This window comes from Alnus glutinosa, chromosome 12, assembly GCF_958979055.1.
Source record: "Alnus glutinosa chromosome 12, dhAlnGlut1.1, whole genome shotgun sequence".
NCBI lineage: Eukaryota > Viridiplantae > Streptophyta > Magnoliopsida > Fagales > Betulaceae > Alnus > Alnus glutinosa.
Window position 1 is genome coordinate 24,395,980 of NC_084897.1, and position 26,753 is coordinate 24,422,732.

The window sequence follows — 26,753 nt, forward strand, 5'->3', positions numbered from 1 at the left end:
CTCTAAATATTATTTGTATTGCAATTCACTAACGAACTCTGTTAACTTGGTGAACAGAAAATATGTTAAGAGAGTGATTTGTAATTATAGTTTACACAAGAACCCTCCATAAACTTTTTGTACCACAATGAATGATTCGTAATTTATACAAACTTCAAAGACCAGTAATGCAATTATCCATCTTTACAATTCAACTATTGTCAATTCATATTTCTTAAATTGATCTCTTTTTATTTTTTCTTCAACTGCAATGGACGCATGCTAGCTAGTTAAACAATGACAACAGAGGAAAACAAATTGTTGAACAATTTTCGGTGGCCAGTCACCGAGTCTGCACTTTCTTGAAGATGACATGGCAACAAAATTTATTTTTGGTTAATTATTATTTAGCTCCTCGACTAACGACATTTTTTTATAAAACATAAAAAATTAACAAGTGTCATATTTTAGTCTTTCAAATTATCAATTTGTTGCAACTTAGCCATATTTGTTAGTCTTAACCGTTATGTTGGATGAAAATTCAAATTTGACAAAAATATTTCTAAAATACCCTTCTTTTGACAATTGTAAAACCAAAAATTAACCTTTGTATTTATTAATTAGTAGAAAAAAAATTACATTAACAAATTATTAATTTTTTTAAGAAAAAGTACACATACCAGTGATACCATTTCAAACTACCACTCCATTGTCAATGTCTACTTTTTAAAATATATATATATATATAAAAGAAAGGGTAATTTTTGTTTTTCAATGGTCAAATTTATGGTATTTTCGCGTTAATGACACATTTTTTTATCAAATTAGCTAAACGGGTTAACACGCTAACCAAACCCGATGGGTTGACATGACAACCCGAATTGTCAAGCCTAATTACTGTCCCCAGCACCCCATTGATATTAAAAAATTTGTTTTTTATTAAAAAGTTGTCTCTGATGCCACATCAGAGACAACTTTTTAATAATAAACAAATTTTTTAAGAAAAATGGGGCGACAGAAAACGGTAAATGGCCTCCAGAGAGTTCAAAAAAAAATGTAAACGGCCGCCACAGTTCTTAATACATTATAAACAACTTTTTAATAAAAAAATAAGTTTTTCAAGGAAAAGAGGTGACAGGAAACGGTAAATGACCTCTAGAGAGTTCCAAAAAAAAGTAAACGGCCGCCACAGTTCTTAATACATCATAGACAACTTCTTAATAGAAAACAAACTTTTAAGGAAAAGGGGCACAAGAAACGGTAAATGCCCACTAGAGAGTTCCCAAAAAAAAGGAACGGCCGGCCAAATTGATTAAGAACTGTGGCGGCTATCTCATGAGCTCACTGAATACGTCAGCTACCCAAACAGTAAAATCCCACGGTCTCCGGTCACTCTTTATATAAAGCAGTAAAAGCACACACCACTAACACAATTCATTTTCTGCACGTACTTTTATTCTCTCCATTTTTGCTACTATTCCGATTGTTTGTTTCTTCATAGTTGCTTTCAACGTGCGATAAAAGAGAGGATTAATGGCAAAATCACCAGAGCAAGAGCACCCCATTAAGGCAGCTGGATGGGCTGCCAGGGATTCTTCCGGAGTCCTCTCCCCCTTCAAATTCTCGAGAAGGTGCTCTTTCTCTCATTCGTTTTTGTTTCAATCTAGAATTTTATTTCATGAAAAATAGAGAGCATTAATTGGAGGGGAAAACTTTTATTAATTGAATTTCTTTGCTTGATTGGTTTTCGTTTGATCTAAAACTTAATTTGGTTCTTGAAAAATAAAACGGGTTGGAATGGAAAATGTTTGAAATGTATACGCAATCTGTTACACATGTTCTTCATTTTTCTCCTGCTTTCTAAAGGCAAATCAAGAATAAAATTGGATTCAAGATGTTGTTAATGTATGTTAGAATCCACATGATTATGAAATTAGAGACTGTCGGGTTCATTTGATTAGAAATGAGTTAGGCTTAATTAAATTCATGCATCGATTGACAATTTGGCGCTGGTGAATGGTAATTGCATTGATCAACAACTATATATATATATTGACTATGATACGTGCTTTTCAAAATGGAATGCGTGCAGGGCAACCGGAGACAAGGACGTAACATTCAAAGTTCTTTACTGTGGGATATGCCACTCGGACCTTCACATGCTCAAGAATGAATGGGGCACGTCCTTTTACCCCCTTATCCCTGGGTATGTTTTTCAGAAACCACGTACAGAAGTATATACTATTTTTTTGTGGTCTAATTGCTTATTATTATTATTATTATTTGGGAAAATGCTGCCTTTGACTGACCGGTTTGTGATGAAAGATTGAAAGTTACTGATCATACATATTGATTTTAGAGCCACACAAATGGACGTTTGAGAACCATACACTGAACCTTTTTCTTTTTCTTCAGCTCACTGCTCTACAAATTCAATTTTCTCTAGCCTGTCGCTTTCTGAGATGTAGAGAGCTAAGCTAGCTAGGCTCACGCGTTGCAGAGTCTGATTTTTGTTTCGTATACTAGTTGTGTGCGACAGATCGATGACTCTGGTCCCGTTTAGTACTCTCCTTCCCTCCCCTCCCCTCCCCTCCTTTTTCTCTGTGGAAGAATATTTTTGTTGAGTAAAAGTAAAAAGTGATTGATGTGATATAAAGTAAAGAGAATTTATATGAAAAAATAAAAAAAATTTGTATTGTAATAAATTTTTTTATTTAAATAATAATAAAAAATTATTGATGTGATATAAAAAGTTAAAAAAAAAAGGTTAAAAATGTTTTGAGTTGATGTTTTTTTGGGAGAGATAAAAATAAGGGGAGGGGAGGGGGACTTGGCAAATAATAGCGCAGATGTAATTACATCGTCAATTCTTTTGAAATAATAGTGAGACCAGGCTCAACCAGGTCACCTGATCGAGATGATGAGTAAGTCGATACAATAGGGTTCACAGTTCAAACATAGGATTCACAAAAGGGCTCTAGGGGCTTTAAGTTGAGAAGTGCTAATGTGGGTTCTGAGGCCTGCTTCTGAACCAATACCAGCCTTGCTTTCTAAATAGGGATCTGCTTCTCGGTAGGAGGCAGCCTGGCTGGGCTGGCGTACGTTGTTCTCTAATCTTGATAATTGAGTGAAGAAGTTCTGATAAGAGCCATCCTACACTATGAAACCATGCTGCATCGGTGTTTTCAGGCCTGGAAGGCCTATTAGATTAGGCTAGGTTCGGAGACTCGCCTGCCTACTATACTATACTCCTAGTCTTTTAGAAGAGGAAGAGTCGTTTGTGTCCTCCTCTTTTTTATCATTTATTTTGCCTTTTCCTTTGTATAATCCGAAAGAAGAGTCTAGAAAAGCGAGTCTTGGAAGAGAAGAAAAGTCTAGAGAAAGAGAGTAAGACAAAATATAAAATAAGAGAAATAAAGAGTTTAGACCTAGACCGACATTGACTAAGGGAAAAAAGACTCGAAAGAAATTGTAATTTGTACACCCCCGCTCTCGATTGACTCGTGAACTGTGAGGACAGTGTGAGGGATTATTTTTGTCATTTGTGTGACTCATTTGTGTTGTTGATAAATTATAGTAATGTTTAAAGTGGTATTTAAAATTTGAGAAAGTTTTAACCCTTCAAAAAAAAGTGTGAAAGTAAAATCATTGTCAATTTGTTATATTGTGATTTGTAATTAAGTTTTATCTCTTGACTCAAGATATTCGTGAATGATAGTTTGGAAGTTGGGGTTTCGGAAAGTAGTCCAAGTAGAGTTAATGGGTTAATTAAAAAAGAAAAAATGAATAAAGGTGAGAATTATTAAATAGCTTAAATGCTTAAGATAACTTCTTGTCGTCTTCTAGGGTTGCCTTTTGCTTTTTAGTAAAAAAGAGAAAGTAATAGAAACGAATCAAAACACTAAATGCTTAAAATTAATTACTTTTATTTTTATGTTCCAGAGCAAAAAAGAAAAAATATGGAATCATTTCACAGATGTTATTTCCTTTTCAGTACTCTCAACAATGCTCAAGTTACCCGCCCTGTCGTGTGTTTCTGATTTTATATTTGGTTACATGCTATTTGTCCATTACATAAAATCTTATCAACGAATTAATGGAGTGCATGGATTTCACTTTCTAGTCTTTTTATTATCCCATATTTAAATCATGTCAACCGAATTAATGGATAATGCAGGCATGAGTTTGTGGGTTTAGTGACAGAGGTGGGGAGCAAGGTACAGAAATTCAAAGTTGGAGACAATGTTGGCGTAGGCTGCATGGTTGGAGCTTGTCACTCTTGCGATAACTGCTCGAACAACCTTGAAAATTACTGCCCAAAATCGATCCTCACCTATGGCGCCAAGTACTATGATGGAACCACAACATATGGTGGCTACTCCGACATCATGGTTGTGGACGAGCACTTTGTCGTCCGTATTCCAGACAACCTACCGCTTGATGCTGGTGCTCCCCTCCTTTGTGCTGGGATTACTGTGTACAGCCCCTTGAGATTTTATGGACTTGACAAACCCGGCATGCAATTGGGTGTGGTTGGCCTTGGTGGGCTAGGCCATGTGGCTGTGAAGTTCGCTAAAGCTATGGGGGTTAAGGTGACAGTGATCAGTACCTCACCCAAGAAGGAGAAGGAAGCTTTGGAACATCTTGGCGCTGACTCGTTTTTGGTTAGCACTGACCAAGATCAGATGCAGGTAAGGAGTTCTTTGTTAAATTACCGCTTATCTAAAAATTGAACTTTGAAGTATATCATATATGCGAGTTACCGATATGTGTATTGTATCTAAATTTCTGATTTTATCAATTGTATAGGCTGCCCAGGGCACTTTGGATGGTATCATTGATACGGTCTCGGCAAAGCATCCTCTCCTGCCTCTAATTGGCCTGTTGAAGTCACATGGAAAGCTCGTCATGGTTGGTGCGCCAGAGAAGCCACTAGAGCTACCAGTCTTTCCTTTGCTATTGGGTAAGCAAGCATACGGCTTTAACAATTTCGACATTTGATCATGATTCACATGCATGCTGTCTTTGTCACATGCACTTCTTCGTTGTTATTGGGAGGCAGCTTCTTATGGCTGTTGCCTGTGAATTTCAACTGATCAGAGATTGTCTATTATCATGGAATCACATGCAGGAAGGAAGATGGTAGGTGGTAGTTGCATTGGAGGCATGAAGGAGACACAAGAAATGGTTGATTTTGCAGCCAAACACAACATAACAGCTGACATTGAGGTTATCCCAATTGATTATGTGAACACTGCCATGGAGCGCCTCTCGAAAGCCGATGTGAGATACCGTTTTGTCATCGACATTGGGAACTCATTGAAGTCGAGCTTTTGAATTCTGCGTTTTAGGATAATAAAAGATACTGAAGGATATTTTGGTTTGGGATTTTTAAGATTTAGTGGGATATTGTGAGCCTTGTGATTTTTTCCCTTTATTAGATGCATGGCAGCGTCATAACTTGGGAGATAGGTGTGTTATGGTCAATTAAGATTACTTTGTGGAATTTATGGAATTCTCCATAATAAATGCACTAGCATAGAACTTATGTTTTGATTGGGTTTTTATTTATGCTTTTGAATATAAATGTTATTTAAGATAATTGCTTTTGCAATTATTGAGGTTTTGAATTAAAACTATTTTCTTTTACTTTAATAATTCAGCATGTTAATTAAATTCTCTGACAAACATTATGATTCTTTGCGTTTCTGAATAAGTAAATAAATGAACCTAATCCTAACAGTCTGGGGGCGTTACAGTTTAGTGAGAAGAAGCCCATGAAGGTTGTTAGTTGGCACTGGCTAAGAAATATCAAATTTGATGATGAATTCTAGTGATAAATTCTAGTGATGGCGGCAGAAAATAAATTGAGAGAGAGAGCGCGTGTGAGAGAGATAAACTAAACTTGAAAAATTGTTTATTATATTAAAAAAAATAAATCATCTTACAGAAATTAAAGGGTTTTCGATTTGACGATGATTTTCGATTATACCGATTACTATCAAATATCAATCAATTCAAAATATATATATATGTATTACGTCAGAACAAACTCAGCTTAATTTTTTTTTTTGGCATTCAATGTATTTGTTGGCAGCCTAAATTTTAATAATATCTTCGGTATAAAAATCATACGCTCCATGACATTTGAATTTGAGTTGCAGCTAGTGGTTTGTTTTGACAAAAGTGGGATGGTCGGTGCATGCCACTCAACAATGACCTAAAGCTTACTGTTACGAAATTATATTCCCCTACAATTCCATTCCCGAATGATACTCGCCTACAACGCACATGGACTTTTCTTTGCAAAATTGTGCTCAATTTCTGTCAACAACATCCGTATGACCCCTCTTAACTTTGGTGACCTAACTCTGTGTACAAGTTTGTTTTTAGAGAGAGACTATCCGCCTTCTCTCTACAGAGTAAGGTTTCTTCAACACACTATACCCACTTTTTAGCCTTCAACCCTCGTGCTGTCACACACATATCCAACCTACTTCCAATCAAGCCATTCACCATCCTTTTCTTACACAGCCACCTTTCTCTACTGAATATTCCCACCTTAGTCACCTTTTCTTCCACAAGTCACCATCTCCCTTTTCAGTTTCTTTTCTACTAATGCAAACCCCAACCCTCAATCTTCAAGCCCTCATATCGGAAACAACGGCTCTCAATTGCGCAGATCCTTTTCCTCTGGAGTCGATTCCCCTTGCTCTTCTTGTCTACTTGGTCGTCTACTTTCTCTCAACACTCCGTCTGTTTACTGGGCTAGGGATGTTTTAACTCATGCTTGGAAGTTTGCTCTCCCTTTCGATATTGATGTTCTCCCAACTGACCGGTTCCTGTTTACGGTGCATTATCCCTCTCATGTCACTAAGATTATGGACTCTGGGCCCTAGAATGTTAAAGGTGATCTTCTTATCCTTCAACCGTGGCCCCAGGAGCTTACCTATGATGAAGTGAATCTCAACTCTTGTGTGTTTTAGGTGCAAGTTCATGGCTTACCACTTCAGAATATGACCATTGTAAACGCTATCAAAATTGGTAAGTTTATTGTAACTGTCCTTGATGTTAAGAATGGAGAAATACCAGGTATTATCTGTAACCATCCTCTCCGTATTAAAGTTGCTATTGATATTACTCAACCTTTGGTTCCTGGTTTTCTATTATCACGTCAAGGTCGTTCTTCTATTTGGATCAAATTTTTATGTGAACGTCTAGCAGATTATTGCTCTCTCTGTGGTTTAATTGGTCATAGGAAGAACTTCTGTCCTGTTCCTCCGCCTCTGGGTTAGCAGAACCGGTATGGATTTTCACTACGAGGATATGTGTACCCAGGTTCCCGGATTTCTCCTGCTGTGCCACAGGACCACCATGCTTCTGCTTCTACTATGATTATTACTCCATCTGTTCCTAGTTGTGCAGGTTTGGTTCATCCTTCTATTGCTGATCTCTCGGTTAATATGGATGCTTGCCGTTCTGTTGCCTCATCTTTACAATCCAAGCTGGTTACTGTAGCGGCTCCTGTTCATCAACATTCTTCTGACTCCTCCTTTGGGAAGCTTGCTGAGGAAGCTATCGCTACCGCACAACATCAGTACACTCGCAGAATTCGTATATTCCAAAACATGGTTCTGGATTGGCCATGTCTCCTTCTCTTGCTCCACAAGACACGCGTGACAAAGGCAAGGACAAAATATCTTAACAGTCTGCTGGGCCTCCTCCTCGATCCTTCCTCGACCCGGCCTTGGTTTCTGGGAACTGACTGACTAACTACTGGTCCTCTTCAATTTCGTGGGCCTTCTGTCTTTAGCCAACCCAACTCAAGTTAGCCCCACTAACTTCCCCATTCTACATAGCTCTTCTCCTAGCCCATTACATTCTCCAACTACTCCTCAAAGCCCATACCACTCCCTCTCTGATCAATCACTCTCCCATGCTAGCCCTCCTGGTTTTCCCCGCCTAGCTATCCTCCTCCCTCCTCCGCCTTTCCAACTTGCTCCGAATCCCCCCTCACTTAATCAACCAGTTTATCCCACACATGCTGCCTTCACTCATAAGTCACCTTCGTCCATTTACCCCTCCATCTGTCATCACCCATACCCCCAAAAAACACAAGTTTCGACTGTTCATGGTAAAGCTCCGGCCTCAATGATACATATTCCATCAGCTGCTGCTATTTCAGGTCACAAACGAATGGTGGTTTCTGATGCTTCTGAGCTCTTTACTCCACCATTAAAGAAGTGTTCCTGCCCCCCGAATCTGAAGAATCAGCTGGACATGGCTGCCATGTCTCTTACGGCCCTGAAGTATTCTTCACCAACTACCCCCACCACTATTTCAATGGCCGCTACATTTCCTCCCTCAGAAACGGATAGTTTGGTTTTACATAACCTTGTGGCTTCATCTATTCCTCTACTGGATTCTCTGCTTATTGGTATCACTCCATCCTTGGAGTCAAAAAAAGGTCTTCAAGACAGCCAAGAAATCGAGAAGTGTTACTTAGCTGGTTCTTGTCGATGATTGGTCCAATACTAGTTATATTACTGCAACTTCAACAGAGGCGGCTGGCGTGGCCATGCCCCCTCCATCCCCATGATCTTCTTATCATGGAACTGTAGAGGTTTGGCCAAGTGCTCTACGGTTCGTTGTCTCCGGGGTTTGATCAGGAAACATAATCTTGATGTTCTCTTTTTTATAGAAACAAAAACTGCTCCACATCTTACAAGCCCTATTTTGCAACAATTGGGGTTTTTGATGCTTGTTCAGGCTCCTCCCTCCAACACTAAAGAAAGTCTTTTGTTGGACTGGAAAACTGATGTTAAGCTGACTAGTTTTATGTGTCTAATAATATTATATGTGCTTGGTGTTATTCTGATGTTCCTAATGTGAAATATTTGATCTCTTTTGTTTTTGGTCCTCCATACAACAAAAACAACTCTGATTTATGGACTACTTTGGCTAGCTTTGGTGCAACATATCCTGAGCCTTGGTTATGTGTTGGTGACTTCAATGCTATTTCCACCTCTGATGATAAGTTCAGTGGTCAACCTTTTAATAATTTCACTGCTAATCCTTTCTCTGATTTTATTAACTCATTTGGAATGGTTGATTTGGGTTTTTCTGGTAATCCCTACACTTGGTCAAATCATAGACAAGGTTTAGGCATTATTAAGGAACCTTTCGACAGTAGTATTGCTACTAGCCAGTGGATTCATTGTTTCCCTTCATACTCAATTACCCATTTACCAGCTTATACCTTTGACCATAACCCCCTGCTTCTGAATTCTTCCCTTCCCCTTCCTTCTCTCCCCCGTCCGTTTCGTTTTGAGGAATTTTGGACAAGAGATCCATCTTGTGGCATTTTTGTTGGTGAAGCCTGGTCCACTCCTACCACGGGTTCTCCATCTTATTGCTTAACAAAGAAATTGAAGTATACAAATAAAGCAATTCGTCATTGGAATACACATTATTTTGGTGATATTCGGACTAAACTTAACTCCACTTTGAAGCTTCTTGATAGTTGATGCTACTCTGTGGGCTCCACCCTTTGACTCTAACTTGGCGTTGGAATTGCATCTTCAGTCTCCGTTGGATGAATATCTTCTTCATGAAGAATCTCTTTGGAAGACTAAATCTCGAGAGTTATGACTTACTTGTGTGGATTTCAATACTAAATTCTTTTATACAAGCACTCTCATTCGTCGTAGTCAGAATACCATCTCTCTTTTACAATCTCCGAATTCTGGTTGGCTCTCTAACCGACAAGCTATTGGTGATTGTTTTGTCAACAATTTTAAAGAACTCTATACTTCTACTAGTCCTTCTCCTCATGAGGACCTTTTGGCACCTTTTGATAGTATTGTTTCAATGGAGGATAATGTCATGCTATGTGCTACTCTTACAGAATACGAGATATATGCTTCTCTCATTAGTCTGGGACAATATAAAGCTCTGGGGCCGAATGGTTTTACTGCTTTGTTTTATGTGAAATGCTGGGATCACATTAAAGTGACCGTGTTACAGGCAGTTGGGCATTTTTTTTTTTAGCACAACCAATTACTCCGTGAGCAGAATCACACGTTTATTGCTCTTATTCCTAAAAAATTGGGGGCTTCTTCGGTTTAACACTACCGTCCTATTTGTTTATGTAATATTATCTACAAGATTATTTCTAAATTGCTTGCCAATCGGCTTAAGCCTCTGTTGGATAAGATTATCTCTCATTTCCAAACGGCTTTTGTTCCAGGTCACCTTATACAGGACAACTCGATTCTGGCTCATGAAATGTTATACACTCTCAAGTCTAAACGTGGGCATGGGGGCCTCATGACAGTCAACATTGATATGGAAAAGGCTTTTGATAAAATGGAATGGAAATTCATTTTTTCTATTTTGCATAAACTTGGTTTTCATGCTAAGTGGATAAATTGGATTCGCCTTTGTATTTCTACTTCATCTCTTTCCTGTTCTTCTAAATGGCAGCTCATTTGGACACTTCACACCTTCTCGGGGATTATGGAAAGGTGACCCCTTATCACATTTTCTTTTTATTATTGGTACCGAAGTTATATCTAGATTGCTCCATCAAAGTCTTCGTGGTTTTAAAATCTCTCGTTCCTGTAATCCTTTAAATCACTTACTTTTTGCTGATGATTTGGTTATCTTCACTTCTACTACTTCTAGCAAAGCTAGTATTATTAAAACTTGTTTGGAAAAATATAGTTCCTGGTCAGGGCAGACGGTTAATATCTTCAAATCCAATATTGTTCTTAGTAAGAATACGAATGTTTCTACTATCTCTGGCATTCAGGGCTATTATTCCTTAAGTGGCTACTCCTACCTCTGCAAAACATTTGGGGCTCCCTATATTGTTTGGACGATCCAAGCATGCTTCCTTTCTTGATATTATAGATAAATTTCAAGGAAAAATGGAAGGTTGGAGATCCAAAACATTATCTCAGGCGGGCAAAACCGTTCTGATTAAGGTGGTTGCTTCCACTATCCCTTCTTATGCCATGAGCACTTTTCTATTATCTGATAATTTTTGTCATAAATTGGACATGGTCTTTAAAAATTTCTGGTGCGGTTTCCCTAGGGATAAATCTCGTAACCTATCTCTCAAATCTTGGATCTCTTTGTGCTTGCCTAAGGATCAGGGAGGTTTGGGTTTTTGGCTTATGAAAGACATCAATTTATCTCTCATTGCGAAGTTGGGTTGGAAGCTTCTCACTGATAATGACAGTCTTTGGGTTTCTCTTTTTAACAAGAAGTATATCAAGTATGGTAATCTTTTAGCATGCCCTCTGCCATCTGGTTCTTTTATTTGGAACGGTATTAAAGCCATATTGTACCTATCTTAACTCTGGGCGCTTGCTATATTCCCCATTTCTCTAATCAATTATCTGTTTGGTTTTCCCCTTGGACCCCCACTTTATTAAATTTTAAGCCAATTGCCCGTGATCCCTCTTTCACTGATCGCTTTCCTTTGTCAATGGCGGATCTCATTTACCCTTCAATTCGTACTTGGAATATGTACCTGCTTCCTTTGTTGTTCACTCCAACTACTATCTTGGAAATTTTGAATATCGGCATTCATAATATCAATGATTCTCTTCTTTGGACCCTATATTCTTCTCAACTAAATCTGCTCATCACCTTCTCACCTCTGATCGTATTTTACCCATCTCCCCTCTCCCTCCTGCAACCTTGAAAGCGCTTTGGAAACTCAAACTGAATCATCAATTGCGTTTGCTTCTTTGGAATATGGTTTGGAATATTCTCCCCACAAAGAGTCGTATTTCATTCTCCATTGCCTCTTCTCCAATTGACATTTCCTGCTCTCTTTGCCCTTTTCCTACTGATTCCCTGTTACACTTATTTTTCTCTTGTCCGATTGCTCAGGTCGTTTGGAGGAATTCTTTCTGGCCTTTGGATAGCCTTGCTCTACGGATTAATACTTTGTCTGATTGGTTGTCTATTATTCTGCATCCGGAAACTATTGGGATTCTTATTTCAGATTCACATCTATTTCAAATATTTGCTGTAGTTACTTGTGATCAAATTTAGTTTGCCAGAAATAAAGCTCTCCATGAGGACTTGATTCCCAACGCCCTCGATATCTCTGGCCGCATTAACAGGATTGCTTCGAATCATCATTCAGCTTGGCACACTAAGCTTGTTCCCCACCTTGCGGTTTGGTCTACTCCTATTCCGCCTTTTTACAAGATTAATTATGATACAACCATTCGTTCATCTTTCTCGGCTCAGGCTACGGTTTGTCGGGATTCTACAGGTTCTATTATTCAGTGCACTTCTATTATTAGTCCACCTTGTTCTGCTATTTTGGGTGAGGCTACTGTAGCTTTTATTGGCAGCTTGTTTGGCTCTTTCACCGAATCTGTCTTCTGTCATTCTTGAAGGTGATTCTCTGGCTGTTTATCACTCTAATATTACTTAAGATTGGAGGATCGCGTTCATGGTCTCCTATATTCTATCTACCATTCCCATTACTACTAGCTGGTCTGCTAGTCATGTCAACCGAAATGCAAACTTCCGTGCCCACAATGTGACAAATTAGACCGTAACTAAATTCTCATCTAGCTACATTCTCTCTTTCTCTTTCAGTTCTGGCTCCTTTCCTCCTTATTTTGGAAAGTTCATTTCTTCTTCTTTTTATGTTCCTTAATTCGGTTTTCCCTCTGTAGTACTTAAAATAAAAAATTAAAAAAAAAAAATAATCCGTATGATCGATTACCAAAATGAATGTAATCATGAAGAAAATGGAAGAGTGGAGTCCCTTTTTTTTTTCTCTTTTTTTTTTTTTTTTGTCTTTAATTTGAATTCCGGTATTTAATTCCCTAAAACTCTATTGTTTCAATCCTGGAATATTCTAGATGAAATTAACGTGGGCTATGCATTAGTGGGTTAGTCGAGGGTTAGTAGCAAGTTTCAGTCCATTAAGAGCACTCTTAATGGCTTATGTATATCTCAATCTAGAATAACTAACCAAAACCCACTTTATCTAGCTTAGCTAATGAATTTTAAAATGTATCATATATCCGATTATCTATTCTTAACTCTATATTCTTTCTTTATTCTTTTTTATTTTTAACTCTATACATCCGATTGTCGTTTTGTTAAAACGGTTATTTCTCTAATGCAAAATTTTTACGGTCATTATCACTATTTCTCTAACAGTCATATTTTTTAGCAGTTGTTTTGTTAAATGTCATTTTTCTAATGCAAAAATTTTTAAACGATCATACCAATTTAAAGAAAAAGATTATCCTTTTATTATTACTAGTTATTAAACAAACGAATAAGTGGCATTGGCAGCATGAAAATGATGGGATAACAATAGACGTAAAGCAACTTAGAATATCTCACTTGTGGAGATATTTAAGGAATCTCATTGGCAGTACTAATGTTACATGTAAAATGGGGGGTGAAAAAAAAAAAAAAAAAGATATGTGAATAATGTAACTCTACATGGAATTAAGTAAAATCTATTATAGAGTTTGAATAGATAAGTCAATAAAAAAAAAAATTTAACACTTTGGTTATCTATTGTAGCCTAAAGATAAAAATACCTAAGCAATTCATATTTACAATTCAACTTTGGTTATGTTAGCTTTAAGAGTCATGTCATTCTAGTAAAGCCTTGTGAGAATGCTCAGAAACACACAATTCATCAAGCTGAAATTTCTCGGTTTCAGTACAGAAACTAATTTTTTTTTTTTTTTTTTTTTGAATCTTTGGACATCGGTTTTCTTTACAACTTTTTTTTTTTTTCCAAAAAATTTCTTGTAACGATCCGTTTTTTACAAAAATGCGTAAGTGAAAATTTCAATTTCCACGTGTCATTACGACGTCATCAGAGTTAAATAATTGGCAGCGGAATATATTTTTTTCTTTGAAAACTATGAAACATAACACAACAGAGCTGACTTAATTACCTCATGATATTAAAACATGAACCATGAGTTTTAATACTATAAATACACTCAAAGCAATAACATATGTACCACATGCGGCACTTAATAAATACCATTGTTCTTAACTAATTCGAATCAACATATAAAAATATTACATAACAAAAGTATTATCCTTAAATATAAATATTAGCAGTTCCTTCCCTCCGTCCTGCAAAAACTCGCATGTGATTGTGGTTAACACCACAATCCCATACTGTCGGAATAGTGAGTCAACTGTTTCCAATAACATAATGAAATACTGAATCATTTAAAAGTATACCACACAATATTATGATGACAGTTATATGTATGCATGATCTTAGTCTTTGCCTTAGGACTTTAACCTGCAATCTATTTGTTACTTATTGCCTCAGGACTTAAGCCATCGGTCTTAATCCTGATTAGTGCCATAGGACTCTGACCTTGGTCTTATTATTGGTGATTACTGATCAGTGCCTGGGGACTCTAACCGCCTTTGGTCTTATTTGAACCTATGGTCTGAATCAGCACTGCCTTGGGACTCCAACCATCGGTCTTTTGCCATGGGACATTAACCTTCGGTCTTCAGCGATTGATTGATGCCTAGGGATTCTAACCCGCAGTCTTTGATCCATTAGTGCCTTAGGACGTCAACCCTTGGTCTTTTTATTAACAAGTTCATATCTTTTCACAGTAAATATGCAATAACAGTTTATCAACATGTTTACCATTCATAACAATAAAATAGGCATGATTCCAAACAATATGCCAAACAACTTGTTTACAATTAAAGAAATCAGAAATCAAAACATCATCAAAGATCACCACGTATCCTCAGTGAGTAAGAAATACTCAACAGTTATTTCTTTGCTTTAGAAAAGTGTTCACACAAATATTAGCTGCACTATAATTTAATACCAATAATAGTGAATTAGTACAAATCACTAATAGACTCATATTAACACTATTTGCATTTTTAACCTTTAAGCCTTACATAATGTCTAACATCATTTAAACATAATAACGACATATAAAATTAGTTAATCATAATGCCACATATTTTATGCGGGCATTATAACAACATTTATCAAATGACCAAAATACAATTTTTCATTAAAAACAGTTATCTACATAAGGATCGTTTTAAAAACTTCTATAATCATAACTGCTATTTATATAATAATCATATATATATATATAAATCACAAATATAACATTCTATTTTTATAAAAATAAATATATCAGTTAATATAACTAATTTGACATAGTTATAAAATAATTCCAATTTTATGTTCTATAAAAATTGAGTAGAATAACGGCATAAGTATTTAATAATGCCTAATACTACTTTTAAAACATTTGGGCAGCGCAACGACGCTTTTATAAAATAATGACTTTTAATCGAACATCATAACGGCGTATTTTATAACTTATCTGCGCCAGTTAAAAAGTCCTGTTTAAAACACAACATAAAACACATTAAAACACTTATAATATATAATAGTAAAATATATAAAATTCATGAAACTAAATTCGCCATGATATATCTGATCCATGCATAATATCATGAAAAATGGATACAAATTTTTGGCTGCTGCCGCCGTTCACCGGGGCTTCGGTCGCTGGCTCCCCTGTCATCAGGTCACCAACTTCCTTGACCTTCCGGCACTGGGCAGGCGTCAGCCCCCACACACAGTTGTCCATGTACCAGTAGAAGATTCAGCAGCTACTGCTGCCCCTGCTTCCTCAGGCGGCACTCCTATCCCGATAAGCCGAAAACAAAGCTCTTATTTTCTGTTGAGTTATATCCACTATTTCCTTTAATATATATATATATATATAAAAGAAATAAACCAAAAGGTAAGATGAAAGAGAGAAGTGGGTCCCTTTTTCCCTTGTCTTATTTTTTCCTTCCTTTTTCTTTTTCTTCATCCGGTCCTCTTCTTGTCTTTTTCCTTTCTTTTCTTTCCATATCTTTTTCTTTTCCACTTCTACTCTTTTCTTTCTTTCCTGTTTCTTTCTTCTTCTATTCTTTTATTCACCAAGACACACACACAGCAGGTACCCGAGAGAGACAGAGAGAAGAGAAGAGAAACTAGAATCCAAAAGAGAGGATTCTTACCTGCAGTTGCTGTCCCGAGATGGAGAAGAAGAAGAGATTTGCTGCTGGTCGAGTGGGGAGAAACAGAGAGCTCTTATGCTCTGTTTTTCTGCTGCTGGCCGGAACTACACAGAGAAGAAGAAGAGTTTGTTTCTTCACTGTTTGGTTTGGTTTCTGGCCGAGGGAATGACAGAGGGAAGAGAATCCTTTTCTGTTTCCGGGCTGCTGGTAGGAAGGTAAACAGGGAGTGTTTTCTGCAGCTACGTCAGAGGGAAAGAGCTGCTGTTTTTCTGCAGCAAAGAGGAGAAGTGCTGCTGGTTTTTGCTTCTTCTTTGGGTTGCTGAACTAACAAAGAAAGAAGGAGAAGATCTCCTTATCTGTTTACACAAAATCAGAAGAGAGAGCAGTTTGAGAGCTGCTGGAAGTTGAGAGAACAGAGAGAGTTCCTGCTAGAGAGAAAAATCAGAGAAAGAAGGAGAGGTGATGCGTGAATACGAATGGGGCTGCACCTCTATTTATGCACTATTGAGAGGCCAAGATCGGTTTGAGTCACCATTAATCAAAGGTTGGGGATTACACAAGTGTTCGGTGGCTAGCAAGAGGATAGAAAATCATCATTTCAAACTCTAATATCTCTTATCTCCTTCTAACCAATACTTAGATTTCTAACTTTAGAAACTTAGTTTGCTGTTTTCCTGCAACTAACGAAGCTATGTGCATGAGTGAACCGGGCTTATACGTGAGAGCTGGGCTGCCATGGGCTGGGCTGGGCTGATGGGTAGCAAAAAAGGGCCCACAAAATGTTTTATATCTGAATTTTCGTCCAGATTCGAGGTACTATTTTTCGCAGATGTTTTCGGGTACTAAATGGAGTCCAAAAATTATGAAATTCAGAGGGTAGCTAGAGGATTTCGAGATGAATGTTTTGACTTTCGAATCAACCAAAACGGAGTTCGTTTGACCCTATTTTCATTATTCCAAAGTTTAAGGTCCATTTTAAACTTTTTATTAAATTAGAACTATAAATGTATTTTTAATCGATGAATATTTATTTATTCATATATATTCTTTTGCTTTATTTATAGGTCTTAAAATATAATTTAAGACATTATATTTTGAGTAGTGATTCACTACCACCTAAATATACAACTTTTCGCCACCTTGTCTATGTGGCAAGGTGGTCCCCCACTTTAATTTATTTTTAAAAAATAAAAAAACTCAAAAAATAGTGGGGGACCACCTTGCCACATAGGCAAGGTGGTGAAAAGTTGTATATTTAGGTGGCATTGAATCATTATTCTTATATTTTTATGTGTTAAAATTTGGGGCGTTACATTTCTTTTCAATTTTGCTTATTGATTATTAATTTGAAGAGAATAATAAAAATATAACAACTAGGTCCTGTTTAATTTACTTAAAATTTGACTTTATATATATAAAAATTAAAAATTGGGTTATGTTTATTTTTTCATAATTTAACCCCTACTTTTAAAAATAATAATAATTATTATTATTTGGCCGCCTCCCATTAAAATGTCTAGCTCTGTCCCTAATGGAGCGCATCCAAAAGTAACCATCTCTTTGAAACTAACTTTTTTGACAGAAAAAAAATTAGTAAGAGTATAATTTCTTTTTATTTATTTTTAATTTGTTGACATGTTTGTCATAGTTGATACCTCTAACATTGCTCAAAAAAAATTAAAGATCCCAAATCTCTAAATCCAATGAATCCAAGTATAAACAATGTACTTTTTTTCTTTTTCTTTTTTCTGATCCACATGAAATCAGGCCCCAGTTTTATTCTTGCAAGTATGTGTCAAATTTAGAAGAACAGGGAAAAAAATTCAAGAAACTACTCATCAACACAAATTAAACAAGGGGGACCAGCAACAAAGACAACCAAACCCAGAGTCATAAAGAGACAAGAACGGAAAATGCCCACACGAAATGTCGTATATGGAAAATGGAAGAGGAATGCTATAAGCCTATAAAGAGGGAATTTTAAAAGCCGTCAATTTTAATTTGGAGAAATGATTTTTGCAAATTCTGCATTTTCAAAATTAATGTGTATATATTTACTTTTTTTTTTTTTTTAATAAGAATACTTTAAATAAAAAAAATTTAAACAGTATTTAATGAGTCTTCCACGTGAGAAAAAAAGAAAATATAATTAACATTTATAAGCCCAATACACTTTAAACCATAAAGGTAATACTTCACAGTATAGACTTAGAGAATGATACACTTAAATTTTTTAGTAATGTTTTTTTACACGATTCTTATATAATTTTTACACAACTTTAATTATTTTTATTTTATGATCAATTATTAAATTTGTTTTCCTACGTGTGGGCCTTAAATATTCAATAGTTGTTGTGTATAAGTTATGCAAGAAACATTATTATGCATTTTTTTATATATTTTGTGTACATTTATATGTAATTTAGTTTTAAATTTATCTTCAAATTTGTGGGGTTCAATGTAAGTACTGTAAATCTAAAAATAAATTTAAAAATGAGATTTAAAAAAAAAAAAAAAAAATACATAAAAAATATAAAAATATCATTTCTAGGACTTATATGTATTGTTTCGTAATCGCCACCCGAAATCGAGAGGGATCAGGATATTTCCGTGGGCTGTAGGGCGGGCGCTTCCCACAGGAATGTTCAAATTTGACAAGTGCATGTAATAATGTAAAAGACCGGGCCACCACTGACCAACGACCATTCTTACCTATATTTTCCACGATCGCTTGTGCAAAAGGCGTAAGCCAGTGTCCAAGCTTTCCCCCTACATAGATCAGCCGCAGATCGGATCAACATAAACTCTAGTTACTCTACAAGCCGCCACCGTGAATTCTATGGCTGATCCTCAGAAGCTACACATTGCCATGTTCCCATGGCTAGCCTTTGGTCACATGATCCCATTTTTAGAGCTAGGCAAGCTCATAGCTCGGAAGGGCCACCGGATTTCATTCATATCAACCCCAAGAAACATTGAACGCCTCCCCAAGATCCCAACAGATTTAGCACCTTCCATAACTTTCGTGAAGTTGCCCTTACCTCACGTAGAGAACCTGCCAGAAAACGCAGAAGCCACCATGGACGTACCATTCCACATAATCCCATACCTTAAGATAGCCCACGATGGTCTCCAAGAACCTTTGTCTCAATTTTTAGAAACTTCGGCTCCTGATTGGATTATTCACGACTTTGCCCCTTACTGGTTACCACCAATCGCTACCAAGCTAGGCATCTCCTTTGCCTTCTTCAGCATTTTCAACGCATCAACGTGGTGTTTCCTTAGACCATCAGGGTTTAGGATATCAGACGCGGAAGATCCAAGTACAAGGACGGAGCCTGAACATTTCACTGCCCCTCCCGAATGGGTCCCTTTTCCAACCAAAATAGCATTTCGATTATTTGAGGCCAAGAAAATCCTTGACAACGTTGAAGACACTGCTTCCGGTGTTTCAGACTGGTTTCGTGTCGAGACGGTGATCTCAAGCACCGAGGCCATGGTTCTTAAAACCAGCATGGAGGTCGAAGGTGAGTGGTTGAAGCTCCTTGGAGAGCTTTATAATAAGCCTATAATTCCAGTGGGCTTATTGCCACCCTTGGCGCAAGAAAGCGGAGACAACAACAAAGATAGTACATGGGATACGATTGCTGAGTGGTTAGACAAGCAAGAGAAAGGATCGGTGGTTTATATAGCATTCGGAAGTGAAACTCAACCAAGTCAACAGGATTTCACAGAGCTGGCTCTTGGACTTGAGCAATCGGGGTTGCCCTTCTTTTGGGCTATAAGAAACCGGATTGAGCTACCGGAAGGATTCGAGGAGCAAACCGAAGGTCGTGGGATTGTTTGGACGGGTTGGGTGCCTCAGTTAAGGTTATTGGCTCACCAGTCGGTTGGGGGTTTCTTGACTCACTGTGGTTGGAGTTCAGTGACAGAGGGGTTTCAATTTGGGCGTGCGCTTATTCTGTTGCCCTTCGCGTTGGATCAAGGATTGATTGCAAGGTTTTTGGAAGAGAGGGAGGCAGGAGTTGAGGTACCTAGAAATGAGGAAGACGGGTCGTTTACCAGTGAATCGGTGGCCCAAACGCTGAGGTTGGTGATGAAGGATGAGGAGGGAAAGATTTATCGGGACAAAGCCAAGGAAATGACCGCTATATTCGGGGACAAGGATCTGCAGTCCAAATACATAGACAGATTTGTTGAGTTTCTTGGGAGCCACAGGCATGTCACCACGGGTTGATCAGTTAATCTTTTTTACGAGTACTGTAATGATTGTATGATGTGTAGCATTTCCCTTTCCCTTTACTTTTAGTACGTAGCTACCTTCCTTCCGGGCTTTGATGATACCATGGATGCACTAACGTCGTTGATGATGCTTATCTTGGCTTGACGTGACTTTTTGAGCCCGGCGGCTAAGCAAAGTCCGGTCAAAAAAGGCAAAAACATATGGACCTGTATTTAGGGGTAAGATTAGTTCCGTCAACACCACTCGGGTAAATTCAATTTGGGAATATGAGATTATATTTAAATATTAAGGGTTTATTTAGATTTGTAATTTTAAAAAGTACGATTTAAAAATAGTGATTTTAAAAACACAATTAAGCGTTTGGTAAAATCGCAGTTTGACCTTTAAAATTGTAGGTTAGCCTTTTAAAATTTTGTGTTTTAAAAAAAAAACATCAAATTGCCTGCGATTTGAAAATGCAGTTTTTTGAGTTTTCAAATCTCAATTTTTTAAAAGCGTAGTTTTCAAATGATTCATTTTTTGCGATTTGATTTAAAAAATTACACATTTTTTTCTACGAAATCACAATCCTAAACGCATCTTAAAGAAGACATTTTTTTTATAATTTTGGTTCAACTCGAATAAATTTGTATAAATTTGTATAATTCTATATATATATATATATATATATATATATATATAATTTTAATTTTGTAATAAGAATATTTCAAGTAAAAACAAATCATCTTCTTAATATATATATATATAACTTGAATTATTATTGTTGTGAGTTTAGTTTTAGAGATTTATGTATATATGAGTGTGTTTATGAGTATGTATGTTTAGATATATCATATATGTGTGTACGCTGAGTGTTTGTGTAGGTGCATAATGAAATTATTTATTTAATTAATTCAAACGATACAATTTTTGATTAAATTATGTAAGATTTAGATTAATTTATTTAATTACGCGACGGGTGTGTCGGAGAGGCTGTCGATACTACAAGAGTATGTCTGGAAACAACCACTGAATTAAGCACAATTGGACGATCTGATGAGGGGGGAGGTGTACGATGAACAACACCTGCAAAAGGAAGTAAGTGTTCGTCAAAGACCCAATGATGGGACAAAAAGATTCTTCCCGTATGCGGATGAAATCAAGGCATTAATTTGTAGCTTAACGTTGAACCCCGGAGCCAATTAAGGGGAATATGCAGTGACGAGTTCTAGCTTCCAATTTGTGTTTATTGTAAGGATCTAAATATGGAGTAATGTTACACATCATCCTCTTGTTCATCTTTCATCCTCCCAAAATTGATGTGGCTCTTAAAATCATTATGGATGGACAAAAAAATATGGATGGAGCCCAGTCACCCGCCCCGTGCGCGCGGGGGGTCAACTCTTAAAAGAAGAAAAAAATTATAAGGCAAAAAAAAAATATTTATCTCTATATATAAGGTTTTTTTTTTTTTTGACCTATCGGTCCCTGGTAAGAAATTTTTTTAGCCTCTTGCCCCTTCTTTTTTATCATCTTTTCAACAGGTTTCATCTCATTTGAAATGATAGCTTCATTAATATCAAAACTTTTTCTTTTAATAATTCACGGGTAGTAATGGACATGTCTAAGAAGGATAATAATGAAAAGAGCTTTACAAAAATGAGGATTCATTTTAATATAGTTAGATGCCAATAGAAAAGTCTAGAAAATATATGTTTCATTTGTTTTATGTTGCGTTTAGCCGAACGTGTTTTGTGTAGAATATAGTGTGTTTTGTATAACAGTTAGTAGACTACTGTGTAAGTTAGAGTGGACTGTTCTAACAAAAGGAGAGAGAGAATGTTAGTTTTAAAAGTCATGTCATCCAGGAGGTAAAGTTTTGTGAGAACGCCGAGAATCGCACAATTCATCCAACTGAAATTTATCAATTTTAGTACAGAACTTGAGACTTTTTTCTATTCTTTTTTTTATTATTATTATTTTCTGAATTTTTGGACAGTGGTTTTCTTTACTTTTTTTTTTTTTTCAAAAAACTTTCTTTTCAATTTTGCTTATTGATTTTTAATTTGAAGAGAATAATAAAAATATAAAAACTGGGTTATGTTTAATTTACTTAAAATTTGATTTTGTATATATAAAAATTAAATACTGGGTTATGTATAATTTTTTTTATACATTAACCCCTATTTTAAAAACAAAAAATAATTATTATTATTATTTAACCCCTTTTCATTAAAACGTCTGCTCTGTAAATGGAGCGCATCCAAAAGTAACCATATCTTTGAAACTAACTTTTGTAAAAATAAAAAATAAAAAATTATTGTATATCATTTTTATTTTATTTTTTTTCTAATTTGTCGACTTGTTTGCCAATTGTCGTATTTTTTGTTTTTACATGTCTACAAAAGAGAAAGAGGGAGAGAGAGAATTCGAACTAATAACCTCCGCTTCATGAAGCGTGGTCTCCAGCCGATTGAGTTACCCACATACAATTGTCATAATTGATACCACTAACATTGCTAAAAAAAAATATTAAAGATTCCGAATCTTTAAATCCAATGAATCCAAGTATAAACAATGTTTTCTTTTTCTTTTTTCTGATCCACATGAAATCAGCCCCCAGTTTTATTCTTGGAAGTATATGTCAAATTTGGAAGAACAAGGAAAAAAATTCAAGAAATAACTCATTTGACACAAATTAAACAAGGGGGACCAGCAACAAAGACAACCAAACTCAGAGTCACAAAGAGACAAGAACGGAAAATGCCCGCACGAAATGTCGAATGTCCTGTAACCAGCCGCCATGTTTATTTATATCGTATATGGAAAATGGAAAAGGAATGCTATAAGCCTGTAAATAGGGAATTTTAAAAGCCGTCAATTTTGGAGAAATGATTTTTGCAAATTCTGTATTTTCAAAATTAATTTGTATATATTTATTTTGTGTTTTGAGAATATTTTAAATAAAAAGTTTTAAAGAGTATTTAATGAGTCTTCTACACGAGAAAAAAAGAAAATATAATTAACATTTATAAGACTAACACACTCTAAACCATAAAAAGTAATACTTCATTGTATTGTATGGACTTAGAAAAATGATGCACTTATATTTTCTATATATTTCGTGTATATTTACATGTAATTAAGTTTTAAATCTACTATTAAATTTATGGGGCTCAATATAAGTATTGTAAATCTAAAAATAAATTTAAAAATGAGATTTTCAAAATAAATACATAAGAATTATAAAAATATCATTTTTAGGACTTAAAGCACTTTCAATGGCTTATGTATTTTTACCTTTAGGATAGAATATATATCAAAGTGCTAAAAAGAGACTCCATTAGCTTATCTATTCAAACTTTAGAATAAATTTTACTTAATTCCGTAAATATAGAGTTGCATTATTCACATATCTATTTTTTTTTTCCACCACGTTCTTGTTTTTATTTTTTTTTCTTTACTCCACGTTCTACATGAAGCAACAGTACTGCCAATGAGATTCCATAAATATTTCAACTAGTTGTGATATTTTACTTGCACAAATGAAAATATTCCAAGTTGCTTTACGTCTATTGTTTATCCCATCATTTTTCATGCCACCAATGCCACTTATTCATTTGTTTAATTACTAGTAATAATAAAAGGATAATCTTTTTCGTTAAATTGGAGTGATCGTTTAAAAATTAAGGATAATTACATCACTGGTCCCTAGAGTTGGCCTAAATTACGAATCACTCCATGTAGTATAAAAAATTCATGGAGGGTCATTGTGGTAAACTATAATTATGAATCACTTCCTAAACCCGTTTTTCGTCTACCAAGTTAACAGAATTCCGTTAGTTTGTTACGTCATATAAATAGTGAAACAATCTCTAAATATTATTTGTATTGTAATTTACTAACGGGCTTTGTTTACTTGGTGGACGGAAAATGAGATTAGTGAGTGATTTGTAATTATAGTACCATAGGGAGTGATTCGTAATTTAAGCCAACTTCAGGGACCAGTGGTAGAATTATCTATAAAAATTATTGCGTTAGAAAAATGACAGATTTAACAAAACGACTGTTAAAAAATATGACTATTAGAAAAATGATGAAAATGACTGTAAAAATTTTGTATTAGAGAAATAACCATTTTAACAAAACAACCGTTGATAAATATGACTATTTCAAAAAAAATTTAAAATAAAAAAAAAAAAAGAAAAAAAGAAAAAAGAAAAAAGAAGGGACAGTCAAAAAATACGATAATGAAAAGTAATAAAAAAGAATAAAGAACATATAGTTAAGAGTAGATAATTAGATGTATAATTTCTTTTGAAATTTATTAGCTAAACTAAATAAAGTAAATTTTAATTAATTATTTTAAATTAAAATATAAATAAGCATAGGAGTCCTATTATATGTATTCTTTCGTAATCGCCACCCGAAATCGAGAGGGATCAGGATATTTCCGTGGGCTGTAGGGCGCTTTCGTGGTGCTTCCCACAGGAATGTCCAAATTTGACCAGTTAATGTAATGATGAAAAAGACTGCGCCACCACTGGCCAACGACCATTCTTACCTATATTTTCCACGATCGCTTGTGCAAAAGGCGTAAGCCAGTGTCCAAGCTTTCCCCCTACATATATCAGCCACGGATCGGATCAACATAAACTCTAGTTACTCTACGAGCCACCACCGTGAATTCAATGGCTGATCCTCAGAAGCTACACATAGCCATGTTCCCATGGCTAGCCTTTGGTCACATGATCCCATTTTTAGAGCTAGGCAAGCTCATAGCCCGAAAGGGTCACCGTATTTCATTCATATCAACCCCAAGAAACATTGAACGCCTCCCCAAGATCCCACCAGATTTAGCACCTTCCATAACTTTTGTGAAGCTGCCCTTGCCCCACGTAGAGAACCTGCCAGAAAACGCAGAAGCAACCATGGACGTACCATACCACATAATCCCATACCTTAAGAAAGCCCACGATGGTCTCCAAGAATCATTGTCTCAATTTTTAGAAACTTCGGCTCCTGATTGGATTATTCACGACTTTGCCCCTTACTGGTTACCACCAATCGCTACCAAGCTAGGCATCTCCCGTGCCTTCTTCAGCATTTTCAACGCATCAACGTGGTGTTTCCTTAGACCACCAGGGTCGAGGACATCGGACGCAGAAGATCTAAGTACAAGGACGGAGCCCGAGCATTTCACTGTCCCTCCCAAATGGGTCCCTTTTCCAACCAAAATAGCGTTTCGATTATTTGAGGCCAAGAAAATCCTTGACAACCTTGAAGACAACGCTTCCGGTGTTTCAGACTGGTTTCGTGTCGAGATGGTGGTCTCAGGCATCGAGGCAATGGTTTTTAAAACCAGCATGGAGGTCGAAGGTGAGTGGCTGAAGCTCCTTGGAGAGCTTTATGATAAACCTGTAATTCCAGCGGGCTTATTACCACCCTCGGCGCAAGAAAGCGGGGACAACAACAAAGATAGTACATGGGACACGATTGTTGAGTGGTTAGACAAGCAAGAGAAGGGATCGGTGGTTTATATAGCATTTGGAAGTGAAACTCAACCAAGTCAACAGGATTTCATAGAGCTGGCTCTTGGACTTGAGCAATCGGGGTTGCCCTTCTTTTGGGCTCTAAGAAAGCGGATTGAGCTACCGGAAGGATTCGAAGAGCGAACCAAAGGTCGTGGGATTGTTTGGAAGGGTTGGGTGCCTCAATTAAGGTTATTGGCTCACCAGGCGGTTGGGGCTTTCTTGACTCACTGTGGTTGGAGTTCAGTGACAGAGGCATTTCAATTTGGACGTGCGCTTATTCTGTTGCCCTTCTTAATGGACCAAGGATTGATTGCAAGGTTTTTGGAAGAGAGGGAGGCAGGAGTTGAGGTACCAAGAAATGAAGAAGACGGGTCGTTTACCAGTGAATCGGTGGCCCAAACGCTGAGGTTGGTGATGAAGGATGAGGAGGGAAAGATTTATCGGGACAAAGCTAAGGAAATGATTGCCATATTCGGAGACAAGGATCTCCAATCCAAATACGTAGACAGATTTGTTGAGTTTCTTGGGAGCCACAGGCATGTCACCAAGGGCTGATCAGTTAATCTTTTTTACGAGTACTGTAATAATTGTATGATCTGTAGCATTCCCCTTTACTTTTACTAGCTACCTTCCTACCGGGCTTTGATGATAGTATGATACCATGGATGCACTAACGTCATTGATGATGCTTATCTTGGCTTGACGTGACTTTTTGAGGATGCGTTACAAAAGCAATTAAATTTACACGCTTTCTACACGGGTCTAATTATACACATATAACTCTCATCTAACTATTGCACAATTTTAAAGTATATTTTAACATTTTTTCTTTCTACACACCCCTTCACATGGAGTAGAATTCACTACCATATAGCCTCACCACATGTAAGAGGGTGTGTAAAAAATATGTAAATTTGCTTAATTTTTTTTTGGCATTACTC

The 26,753-nt window shown here is 36.4% G+C and overlaps 3 protein-coding genes and 1 long non-coding RNA gene across 4 annotated transcripts; 3 read left to right on the plus strand and 1 right to left on the minus strand.

Annotated features, from left to right (window-relative positions):
- Positions 1–1,403: 1,403 nt before the first annotated feature.
- LOC133851386 (probable mannitol dehydrogenase) lies at positions 1,404–5,615 on the plus strand. The gene is made up of 5 exons (XM_062287791.1): positions 1,404–1,610; positions 2,072–2,185; positions 4,157–4,670; positions 4,789–4,942; positions 5,111–5,615. Exons 1-5 carry the CDS (start codon positions 1,513–1,515, stop codon positions 5,314–5,316), a joined length of 1,086 nt encoding a protein of 361 aa, XP_062143775.1. The 5' UTR covers positions 1,404–1,512; the 3' UTR covers positions 5,317–5,615.
- Positions 5,616–13,925: 8,310 nt separating this feature from the next.
- Positions 13,926–16,726, minus strand: LOC133851388 (uncharacterized). The gene is made up of 2 exons (XR_009895803.1): positions 16,057–16,726; positions 13,926–14,169 (listed from the first exon to the last, which is right to left on the minus strand). It is a non-coding gene; the product is annotated as an uncharacterized LOC133851388 (long non-coding RNA).
- Positions 16,727–18,767: 2,041 nt separating this feature from the next.
- LOC133851383 (putative UDP-rhamnose:rhamnosyltransferase 1) lies at positions 18,768–20,604 on the plus strand. The gene has a single exon (XM_062287788.1). The coding sequence runs from the start codon at positions 18,896–18,898 to the stop codon at positions 20,291–20,293; it is 1,398 nt and encodes a 465-aa protein (XP_062143772.1). The 5' UTR covers positions 18,768–18,895; the 3' UTR covers positions 20,294–20,604.
- A 4,237-nt stretch (positions 20,605–24,841) lies between these two features.
- LOC133851384 (putative UDP-rhamnose:rhamnosyltransferase 1) lies at positions 24,842–26,504 on the plus strand. Its single transcript, XM_062287789.1, has one exon. It carries the CDS (start codon positions 24,970–24,972, stop codon positions 26,365–26,367), a length of 1,398 nt encoding a protein of 465 aa, XP_062143773.1. The 5' UTR covers positions 24,842–24,969; the 3' UTR covers positions 26,368–26,504.
- The last annotated feature ends 249 nt before the right edge of the window (positions 26,505–26,753 follow it).

Excerpts from the sequence above, each read along its gene's own strand:
- LOC133851383 (XM_062287788.1), top strand. The coding sequence starts at position 18,896 with ATGGCTGATCCTCAGAAGCTACACATTGCCATGTTCCCATGGCTAGCC.
- LOC133851386 (XM_062287791.1), top strand. The coding sequence starts at position 1,513 with ATGGCAAAATCACCAGAGCAAGAGCACCCCATTAAGGCAGCTGGATGG. Across the intron at positions 2,186-4,156 it reads TTTTACCCCCTTATCCCTGG|GCATGAGTTTGTGGGTTTAG; the intron begins GTATGTTTTTCA and ends TGGATAATGCAG. Across the intron at positions 4,943-5,110 it reads AGTCTTTCCTTTGCTATTGG|GAAGGAAGATGGTAGGTGGT; the intron begins GTAAGCAAGCAT and ends AATCACATGCAG.
- LOC133851384 (XM_062287789.1), top strand. The coding sequence starts at position 24,970 with ATGGCTGATCCTCAGAAGCTACACATAGCCATGTTCCCATGGCTAGCC.